The sequence below is a fragment of the Psammomys obesus genome, unplaced genomic scaffold, assembly GCF_907164565.1.
Source record: "Psammomys obesus unplaced genomic scaffold, mPsaObe1.curated_primary_1811, whole genome shotgun sequence".
NCBI classification, from domain to species: Eukaryota; Metazoa; Chordata; class Mammalia; order Rodentia; family Muridae; genus Psammomys; species Psammomys obesus.
In genome coordinates, this window is record NW_026596152.1 from 10681722 (window position 1) to 10693157 (window position 11436).

At 55.6% G+C, this 11436-nt stretch overlaps 1 protein-coding gene across 1 annotated transcript in view; it reads left to right on the top strand.

The window, feature by feature from the left end:
• The first annotated feature begins 144 nt into the window (after positions 1-144).
• The window catches only part of Wnt3a (Wnt family member 3A), a 41554-nt gene continuing 30262 nt past the window's right edge, over positions 145-11436 (top strand). Inside the window, exon 1 of the mRNA XM_055594469.1 lies at positions 145-215. Coding sequence (XP_055450444.1) covers positions 145-215 — 71 coding nt within the window. The remainder of the gene's footprint in view (positions 216-11436) is intronic.

Sequence of the window (11436 nt, forward strand, 5' to 3'; positions counted from 1 at the left end):
CCTGGCGCAGCGCCGCCCTCGGAGCCCGCGTCCCGGTGCACACCCGGGAACCCCGCGCGCCCCGCCGCCGCAGAGGGCCCCGCGCCACCGCAGCCGCGCCACCTCCGAGGGCCGGGCCAGCCCCGGCGCCCCGCCAAGCCCGCGATGGCTCCTCTCGGATACCTCTTGGTGCTCTGCAGCCTGAAGCAGGCGCTGGGCAGCTACCCGATCTGGTGGTGAGTGAGTCTCCGCGCGTTCGCCCCGGCCCCCCGGGGCCACCCCTAGGGTAGACGCCCCCCACCCCCCGGGGCAGCCGGGCCCCCACCGTCGCTCAGCGCCCGGGCTGCGGGCGGCTTGGGTTTTCCTTGGCCGCCACTTGGAGCTGATCGGGCCGCAGCTGGGACGCCGCTGGCGGGGCTTCCGGGGACACCGATCCCCCTGGCGGGGGGGGGGGGGGACGGGACGACAGTGAAAGTCCGTGCGGTCCCTGGCGTCGAACAAGAGTGGCGGAAAACGGGTTAGCACATGACACCGACGCCGAGGCGATGGTCGAGGAAAGAGTACAGAGGGGCGGCAGCGCGGGGCAGAGGGACGCTCTTCTTGGGGACCCTGTCTTACACACACACACACACACACACACACACATGCACGCACGCACGCTTTAACACCCAAAAATCGGCAAGACAAGACCGAACAGCTCGGGGCAGCGCGGTTACGTAAAGCCAGCCGGAGCCCGAGCCGGGAGTGGCGCGGAGCCTGCGGCGAGCGGGGCGCACCGGGGGCCAGCCCGGAGCCAGCCCGGGGCCCCGCGCGCGTCCCCCGAAGCTGCTGCTGTCGCTTCTTCGCGGTGGTCGGGTGGCAGGGGTCGCTCGGCCGTCCGCGGCCCAGCTCGATCCGCCTGGGGAGGAGGCGCAGCTGCCTGGAGGGATGAGCGGGAGGGAGAGCGAGGATCTGCGTCTCCCCGGGCCGAGAGGCTGAGGGGACCCGGCCCTGGAGAGGCTGGCCGGCGTCCTCCACTCCAGAAAAGGAGGCTGCCGAGCCGAGGAGACCCTTCCCGGCCTGGGGAGGGGGGGAGATGAAGCGGAAGGAAAGGTGCCGGCCCCCGGGGGGCCCTGAGTCCTCCGCGAATACCCCGAGGGGAGGGGAAGCTGGGGTGACCCTTCCAAGGGGCGTTTGATGGACACCCTCCTCCCGGCGTGGGACGCGAGGCTTAAGGCCGCGATCAGAAGCGCAGAGCTCCCTCGGGAGGAACGTGAGCGCCCAGGGGCCGGGGCGCGCCGGCGGCGAGGCTCGGCTGGACAGAAGCCTCCTCACCAACGTGCGCACACGCCCCCCCCCCCTCCGACGGCTTGCCTGGAATTATAATAATTATGCCGAGGGGAAGGGGGGACCCAGCGAGCCGACGTACATCTAATCCGATAATCATTTTTCGAGATGCTTCAGGGGAGAGAGGCGCGGAGAAGCCCGGGGTGGGGGTGCCGGGCCGAGCCGCGCAGGGATGCAGGGTAGGGGCCGGGGAGGCCGCCGAGCGGCGGCTGCGCCCTGCGGGGATCCGGCCGAGCCTCCGGTGGGGTTCTTGAGACCCGGACGGCACCTGTGGAGCCCCGTGGCCTCCGGGAGCGAGGGCCGCGACGGGCGCGCCCCGCCGTCCGCGGGGAGCCGGGGGCCGCGCGTCCGGGGGAGCCCCGCGGGCCGCCCGCTCCTGCGCCAGGCTTCTAATTAGACCCCGCCGCCGCTCAGCTCCCGGGCTCAGGAGGAAGCGCCTTCGCCCCCGCTCCACTCCCATAAAGAAGGGCCTTGTCGCCGGCCTCCTGGGCTAGCTACCCTGCGTCCTGAGATTTCTGTCCCTAGGGTCGTGGGGGGGGTGGGGAGGACGTCTCTAGCCGGGTCCACCCAGGCCAAGAGGAGTCTAGTTTCCTTTTCTCCTTTTCACCTGGGCTGTTAGACCCCCTCGGGTGCACGCGGCCGTTCTCCAGGTGAGAGGGGAGGGGTGTGAGAGGAGCGAGGCCCTTAGCTTTCCCACACCTCCCCTCAAAGGACTGGGGCAGCCCTTTGGCCCCAGAGAGCGATACGGAAGTCCACCTGGTATTCATAGGGGTGGGTGACAAGGGCCACCTCTCCGCCCACCCCCTACTCCCACTTTGTTCTCTGTAGGATTCTCACACTTAGCAATTCTGCTTCCTGAGACGCAGCCTCCCCACCACCACCACCACCGCCACCGCCACCGCCACCACCACCACACACACTCTCTGGGATGCTAGCTTCCTAGGGACAAGACCGAGCTCTATTCCCTCTCAGCCCCGGGCAAGCTCCGAGTGTCAGCTGGAACGGGCATGCTGGCAGAACGGAGAGGAAGGGTCCCTAAAAGGCAGCAGCGGCTGCAGCCACTTTACACAGTGCGTGGTGGCTGGCTTTTTAATAAAGGTTGCTTTGCGCTTTCTCTATCCAAGCCTCAAGTGTCTCCTCTTTTCTCCTGCCTACACTCCGGATCCTAGGTGAGGCATAGCCCCCTAAATGGAGGACATCATGGTCACTGCCGGGTGGGCTCCCGGTGAGCTTCACACAGAGGCCAAGGGGAGGGGGGCTTGTGAACCTTTTCTTCTGATTTGTTTCATTTACCTTCAGCCTAACCCATGGATGGTTTCACCTCACCTCCCACCTAGCCAGAGCCTGCCTCAGGTCCCCAGCTCCCCTTGCCTGTGAAAGTGAAAGTGAGCACCACAGAACTTCCTCACCTGGAGGAACAAAACCAGGAAATTTCAAATCAGGGGTAATTAGTCTTTTGACGTTAGTGTGGCTCTGAGGGGGTGGGGGGAAGGAAGAGGAGAAAGTTGGTACTCCTCTGCTCCCTGTGAGACCGTGAAGGTCCACCACCTCCCCAGGACCTGCTCTGAGGGATGGTGTGTTCAACCCCAATGCCAGCCCTGATACCGCAGAGAGACAGGCAGGCCTATCCAAAGTCAGACCTCCTCCCAGAGTTTCTGTGCTGGCATCTTCAGGTGGTCCGGTAAGAGGCAGGCAAGGGGACCAGACCAAGTCCCACAGGAAGGCTCTCTTTGTCTTTTCCCTCCCCACCTTTGCCAGACTGTCTTCTCTCGGTGTTAGAACTGATTGGAAGGAGCTCCCGGGAAAAGGAGTAGAACCACCAGGCTGAAAGAGTGTGGACCCTGACAGAGGACAGTCCTCACAGACACTGGAAGAAATTTAAGATGCCCTAGGAGTTGTAATACTGATAGTAACGGTGATTTGCCTAGCGTCTTGCTTTCTCCTGCTTTGTGGCCGGGGAATTGACTTTATTCAAACTTTACAGATTCCTTTGTGCCCTCCATGGGCTACCCTGCCACATTGCCACCCTCGCTGGCCACTTCTTGCCTCTGCTCTTAGTTCTCACCCCAACAGTTATCCCATACTGACACTGCCACCTGGGCTTCCTGTGTGTGTGGCTGCTTCCCTGCTCCTGGCTCCCTTACTTGCGGGAGAGCCTGCGTCCCAGCTCCCCTTTCTCCGTTCTTTGTCAGGGCTCCTCTCATATGGACAAGTTCCTGTTGGACCATGGGTTCCTGAGTATGGAAAGCACACTGCAGATCAGGTGGGGCACAGTGCCCAGCTCCGCAGTAGCTCCTAACAGTGTCCTCTCTGGGGTTCTCCCTGGTGTCCCCGAAGCTGTGCGCTGTGTCCCAGGGGCACCTTAACGAGCCCCATTTTTTTTTTAGAACCAACTCTAGCTCCTCTTCTCAGCACCTAGGTTCCTCTGGCTTGTCACTGTTCTTTGCAGCCTTGACCCCTATGCGCTGCTGGGCACAGACAGCCTCCTAGGAGTCAGTCTTCTTAGCCTTCTTTCCATCCCCCTGCGGCCCCGGTAACGGCTGACAGCAAACTGCCCCACAGTGGAGACAAAGCCTCCTGGCGGAGCACGCAGGGTAGATGAGAGAGTCTGAGGGCTGTGTGAGGAGGAGGTGGATGATCCAGTGAGGCTCACCAGGTTGCCGAGGTGAACAGGTGCACAGCTGTCGTGTGGAGCAGACAAGGAGACGAGAGAGGCCAGCTTGGCAAAGACAGGTAGACTGAGGAAGAGTCGAGCTAAATGTCTTGGTTTCTTGCAGGCAGGGCTACGGAGCGTATCCAGAGCTGTCTTTTATGAGCCTTCGTCCCAGTCCAGCCATCAAAGCCCGCTCTCTCCTCATCTTCTTGCTCTTTCCCCATCTGCCCACCTGTCTCTCACTTTTCTATTTTGCTGTTCCCTCCCTCCCTCACTACCTCCATTCTTTCCTCTCTCCCTTCTTCCCTTCTCTCACCTCTCTTGATCAGTAACTAATATAAAACCCACAAAGCAAAAGAAATCAAGATGCTAAGCAAATCAACACTGCTATTAGCATTGCAATTCATAAGGCCCTGGGCTAGGGGTTGCTTCCCCAGAACTTCCAATCATCACGCTGTCATCATTAACAACAAGAGGAATATTCAAAGCCAGCCCTTTCCAGAGCCCAGGTTGCCCAATTCTTCCAGACTTTGATGCTCAAACCCTCCAAGTGTTATGGAGGATATCTCCAAGGCTGGGTGTCTTCCTTCCACCCAGCTTCATGTCCCCTTAAAATGATTTTCTATCTCATTTGCATACAGCTTCCCAGACTCCTTTGCAGCCAGAGCAGAGAGTGAGTCAATACATTATCAGTGAGTTTACTCCCAGGCGATCTTCTAATGGCCTGGTAACATGTATATACACAGACGTTTGGTCCATTGTACAAATGTTTGGCCTGGCCAGGCAGTGGGTGGCACACACCTTTGACCTCAGTACTTGTGGAGGCAGAGGCAGACCAACCTGCTCTACAGAGTGAGCTCCAGGACAGCCAGAGCTACACAGAGAAACCCTGTCTCAGAAACAAACAAACAAAACCAACAACACTTTAGCCTGGAGACTCAACATTTTCCAGTCCCTTGGCAACTCATCCATCCTTCTTTTCTGGTATGGTTCAGGATTCTGGAAACAGGACTTAAATTTGTCAGCTTGGTCCTCAGAATATGATCAGTGTTTTTTTGATGTGTGACCAGAGCCCACCTGTGAATGATGAATGATCAGCCAATTGTCTGTGAAGAAATGTGTGTGTGTGTGTGTGGTGGGAGGAGGTGATATCTCGGCAGCTTTATGTCATTGTGCCAACAAGTCAGGTTCTTCTCTGGTTGGTCTTGGAGGCGTCTAAGCCTGTGTGCCAGCCTGAAATCGCTCATCAGCAGCGTTCTTCCCCATCCTATACCTGGGTCCTAGGTGTGAGGACTGCTGGGCCAGCCTTTGAGATTCCTGCATTTGCTTCTATTCTGGGAAGCTGAAGAATCAGGCTCTTAGGATGAGAGGCTTTGGGAAGGACCATCTGGGTCTCTGATGGTCCTCTGGAAGGAGGCCCTGGCTTCTGCTTGGCCTCAGAAGCTGTGGCCAAGGGTGTAGAAGCTGACATGGGTTCAGGGTGTGAAAAAGTACCAGGGTTTGACCTGGTACCAATCTTGCTATCTGGGACATGGTGAGCTTCAGAATCCAAGGCTGAGAAAGGGAACTGGGCACTTCCCTTCCGCGGGCTGAAAGTTCCAGGAGGCTGTTCACGATGCAGGGCCACATAGCCCAGTCCTCCTTAGAATCCAGAAAGCCCTAAACTCCACATGTGCACCTGAAGGAAAACGTGTCCCTGTGGTGAGCTGTTGGACACATGCTGTATTTGTAGATAGTTGTGGGACTAAATCTCAGAGAAAAGATACAGGCCCATGACCAGAGAGGCTTTAGGCATGTGGGCCCTGCCACCTGTCCTCTCCCTTTGGAAATAGCACACTCCCTGCATCTGTCATCAAGGTTGTGACGCCATCAAGCAGACTCAGTCAGGGTAGCTTCCTTTGTCCTTCCTGGCCTTGCTTTTTGCCCTCTGCAGCCAATCATTAAGGTTGTATTGAGTGGATGAATGGACAGGGCCTTTCCTGTGACAAACGGACACTGTACCTGAGGAGGACACAGTGACACATTTTACTATTTCCAATACCTTCCCCCATCCCACCATGTGACAACTTTTCAGCCTGGAGACCCAGGGGAACCTGGCCTCTGCCTCAGCCTAGGTCTTCCTCCAGGGCTCCCCAGGTGACACCCTGGAGGTGTCTGATACATTGGTGCTTCCACATTCCTTCACCAGCAGAACGTGCCGCTGCCGCCCAGGGAGGCTGGCAAACACATGGCCGCCGGCGCGGGAGCCTCCCGCCTGCCAGGACTCGCTCAAAGTATGTGTCAGTAATCCTGCTGGCCCGGCGGGGCAGGACAGGCGCTGGCTGGGAAGGCTTCAGGCAGGGCCCTGTGCAGCCTGGAGTGAGGACCTGGGACCCCCTCCCCAACTCAGAAAGTGCTGAATCTCGTGGGCTTCCACGGTCTGGAGATGCTGTCCATTTGTGGGAAGCCAGGCGATCGTTGGGGATCTCAGGAACACAGGTACCCCTAGGGATCTGGGTGTTTCCTGGGCAGGGGCATTCAAGAGCGGGGTGTGTGGATTGGCTGTCCATGAACAGAGTGAACCTCTATATTCTGGGTCTTAGGTATGAGAATGGGAGCCTGGTGATGCCACCGAGAGGCCCAGTACTCCAAAGAGAAAGGCCCGAATGACTCTGTCAACCCACAATACGCTGGCCCTTATCTGCAGAGACCTCTCTACCCATGATCCTTCTTGTTTCCTCTGGGCCTGGGCAGAGCCTTGAGAATCCCACCTGCCAGGATCCAACTCCATGCTTACTGTGTCTGACTCCATGCCAGCAGGGGACAAGAGAAGTCAGGGAAGAAAGACACTTTCTGTACCAGATATAGATGCAAGAAGAGGTGGACAGGAGACATTCCCAGACAGGCAGGTAGCAGGGCTACCAGTACAGTACTTCCGGGAGTGTGGGGTGGGGGGTGGGCAGGGGTAAGCAGAGGCCCTGTCCATAGGTTGTGGCTCTCAGACTCTATAAAGTCAGAAAAGCAATGGAGTCTTGTATATCTGACTCCTATCATGAAGCCTCAGCTGGAATAAAGTCTCTCCACCTCGTTGGATAGATAGGGAAACTGAGGCCCAGGACATGAAAGGGTGTCATAGTACTCAAGTGGATAATAGCACTGCAGCCTGGGCCCCTCACCTATGCCTGCCCAAATGCAACTGGCCCCAGCACTGCTGCCAACTTGCTTCCTCACAGCCCCTCTCTGCCATAAGCTTCCACCTTAAATGACCGTGGGTCCCCTGCTGGTCCCCTAGCTAACATGGAACCTGTGCCATGACACAAGGATGGGAAAATTCGCTGGAGACCAGATAGAAGATGGGGACCCTTGGCCCAGGAGGCCAGTACTGGCCCAAGCTAGGCTGGCCTGCTGCCCATCTCCCAGTCCTGGGCCAGCCTCCTTCCTCCCCTGCATGTCACAGCCAGCATCTCTGCTATATCCCTGGCCAGGTGCCCGGCCTTTCAACAGGAGCAAGGGAAGGAGGAGGGAGAAAAACCATTAGCGTTTGCAGGCTGGCAGGCGTGGCTCACGTGGCTGCAGCCACAGGATGAAACCCCAAGCCTACGGATGGGGCTGTGTTCCAAAACGGCATTCTGCATGCTCCAAGTTGAAGGCGATACCAACCCCTTTAAAAGCAAACTATGACTAAGTAATAATAATAATAATAATAATAATAATAAAATAACAGCATTAGTGAAAATGAAGAGGAGATCTGATTGGTATAACACACATTTTTTTTTTTTCATTGTTCTTGTTTGACCCACAGATACATGCCTTTGTGAGGATCCAAAGTTTCAGCCCTGCTTTCTAAGCCTTAGTTGAAACATCTGCACCTTGGGCACTTTCTGATGGTGGCCTTAGCGGTTACGTGGTGTTCACAGTGCTGAGTCCACTACCTAACTTTGGCTGCCAATCCTGATGGGATCCAGGAAAAGGCTTCCTGGCTGGGGTGGGGGTGGGGGGATGTTCAGACCTCTCAGGGGAGTGACAGGGGAACACTCTGATTTGGGGGAAGGAGGTGTAATCCAGGGAACCTTGCAGTGTGACATCCAGTTGGACTGTTAAAGTTCTAGCTGAAAGTAGAGGTTGTAGGCTTCTCCCTAGAGGCTGTCCTCCACCCTGGTTGGCAGAGAGAGGGGAAATGGAATGAATTCCTGCTGCAGTGAATCACAAAGGCCAGGTGCAGAGAAATGGGTGCAGTGAGGGTGTGCCGGCCTCCCAACTTCTCCCCAGGCCCAGGCAGGGCCCTCCTGCCCTAGCTGTTTCCATCACCCCAAGGCAGAGTTCAGACCTTCCAGTGACCTCCCAACTGGAGGAGCTGGGTATGGATTGGGAGTGGCTGGTTACAGGGTCTCCTAGTCTGAATACTCTCCTTGGTAAGAGACAGGAACACAGCTTAAGCCAGGGCACAGGGTCCTCTGAATTACCTTCAATGAGGGATCTCTTTAGACACTGGTTTACACCTGTGACAGGGTGAGGCCAGAGAGTTCATCAGACACTTCTGGGAGCTCAGGGTGGGCACCTGGGGCTTAATAAAGACTAGGCTCTTGCTGGACAGATGAAGGCCACCAGTTTGTCTGTCTGTCTGTCTGTCGTCTCTTGGGGCTTGTCATCAGGCAAGGGTGACTGACTGGCTAACTACCAGGGCTCAGGTTCCACTGGTCCCGGTCCTTTCTCCAACCCCTAATATCTCTTGAGGGTGTGGATCTGATCAGTCTTGGCCTTTGAGGAGGAGCAACGGCTCCAGAGAGGCCAGTGGAAGTCCAGGTGTTTAGGGGGAAGTTGTGTCCATGGATGAGGTGGAGAAAGCAGAAAAGGCAAGAGGTAAAGGCCCTTCAGGTCCCATGGAGGTTCTCAGGAGCTTTGCATTTGGACTTAAGCCTTGGGAAATTCCTTGCCTGTGGAGTATCTTTTGAGTCGTGGAACATCTGGTTGGAAGAGGCCTCAGATCAGCGGTTGGAAAACCATGTTTCTGATGCTGGGTCCAGTATGCTCTAAACAAGTCACCTCCTGTTCAGCTAGGGAAACTGAGGCTCCAAGAGTCTCAGAGGGCAGCACAGCATGGTGGGTCAGATGAGGGTTGGGGCTGCCACCCTCAGCTGCTCTGATGACTTGCCGTTGGTGGAAAAGCAAGCCACCTCTGTAATGCTGTGTCATTTTGATGTGGTGGCCGTGCATGGACTCTGCTTGATGCATTTCTTTATATTGGACTCGTTCAGAAATGCTCTTTTGCTAATACATTTTAAGAGTGTCATAGTGTATTGGGGCCAAGATGATGGCTCAGTCAGTAAAAGAAGTCCCCGCTACAAAAGTACAATGGCTTGTGTTTGATTCCCAGGACACACATAAAATGTGGAATACGGTGGCATAATTTTCAAATGCCAGTGTTGAGGTAGGGACAGGCAGGCTCCTAGAGCTCACTGACCAGGTGACTAACCTAACTAGTGAGCTATAGGTTCCAACGAGAGGCCCTAGAACAGAGCACAGGGTACATATTCCCTAAGAAACGACATACAAGATTGACCCCGGCATCCAACGCACGTGTACACACCTGGACAGGAATGCATGAAGGGGTACCCTTGGGAGCCAGTGTGCTGGAACCACTGTTTTTGCCATGTTAACTTGAGATCATGGCCCAGGCCCCACCCACCGAGCCTTGGTTTCTTGTCCCAGGTGGCCTTGGCTTGTACCTGTCCTACTTTAGCTGGCTGGAGGGAGTCCCATCCAGGGTCTATGAAAGCGTCACCCAGGAGCTCCACCCAGGGGCACTGGATCAGAGGGCAGGCAGATGCAGGGCTGGGGTAACGATGAGAGGTTTGAAGGTACGAACACAACATGAGATGATCTCTGGAAAGAGAGGTCCCAGGAAGAAAGCAGCAGGAAGGGGCTAGCCAATGGGGTAGTAGCACAAGGTGCCCTAGAAAGTGGCATCTCTTAGAGATGCTTTTTTTTTTTCTGAGTAGGTTATAGGATTCAGGGAAGGGTAGAAGAATCTGGTGCAAATGAGGACAGTGGGGTGGCCCCTGGTTCTTGGCAAAGCAGAACAGATGCACACAGATTTATGAAACTTTTGCAGCTCACAGGCGTCAGCCAGCCTGGGGAAGCCACTTCTAACCTCATTCACGTTGTCGGGCGTCATTTCGTATGTGTGTAGGACGGAGTTCTCCAGCACTGGCTGGCCGTGGCTTGGAGCGGCTCCTGAAAGTTCTGTAGTCTTGGATCCAGACACTTGGAGGTAAACTCCGTGCTTTAGGCCCAACTTCTGAAAGCATCATAAGTAGGTAACCTTAGGCCTCCAGGCCTCAATGTATGCCCCTGAAGTCCTGATAAGAGTGTCTGCGCGTAGGTCTGGACCTCAGCACTATGGGAACACCTCAGAGTTTGGGGTTTTACCAGGTTCTGGTCTTGGAGAGGCTCTGGGGGGTCCTAGGGAGCAGCCAGCTCCTTCTGAGAGCCCGAGGTGGACATCTGAGCCCTTGAGTCATAATCCTGTGCAGCCTCTGGGTGCTAGTCGCACGCCCATGTTCCAAATGGGATGAGAAATGGGGTTCTCCTTCTGAGCTCTGCAGATGGCAGCGGAACCTCACCTTCGGCCACGAAAGGAGGCGACACACTGCTGTCACAGCCATGGTCTCTAACACCACTGAGGGAAGACAGATACTGTCATGGTGGGTGAGAGCTGGAGAAGAAATTACAGATGCTGTTGCTGTTTAGAGTTATTGCAAAGTCCAGCATGCACAATAGCATGAGCCCTACAAAATTCAAACTTGCTCTTCTTCCTAGAACTTGTGTTTTGGTTCGCCACAGCTGTATTGTCTCCATGTTCCTCCGGAACCATTTCTTTTCCTTTTTAATCTTAATCGCATTTTATTTATTTATCATGTGTGTCTACTTGCACTTATGCACATACCACAGCGTGCTTGGGGTGGGGGCTGCCAGAAGACAATTTCAGGAACCTCTTCTCTCCTCCCATGGTGTGGATTCTAGGGGTCACCCTGAAGTCTCTCAGGCTTGGCAACAGGCACCTCTACTCACTGAGCTATCTCCCTACCCTGGAGTGTGTCTTGGTTGTAGTCGGTTTCTCTTTGTTCTGGTGTTAAGAAAGGGTAAACCAGGTATGGCAATACTCACTCGTGATCCCAATTTAGGGAGGCTGACCCTCGAGAATCGTGTGTTTGAGGCTAGCCTGGGCTACCCAGCAAGAGCTTGTTGCTTAGTAGCTGCTGCCTGACAACAACTCTTGTTAGCTGAGAAGGGAAGGAGGAGGGAGACACTCAGGAAATGGTAAGCAAATGTCTGGGGGAACACGTGAAATAGTCCTGGGGAGGATCAGAAGTTCAAAGTCACCCTTGGCTACGTATGGAATTAGAGACCAGGACACAAGAGACTCTGTCTCAACAGCATAAATAAAAATAGATAGATAGATAGATAGATAGATAGATAGATAGATAGATAGATAGATA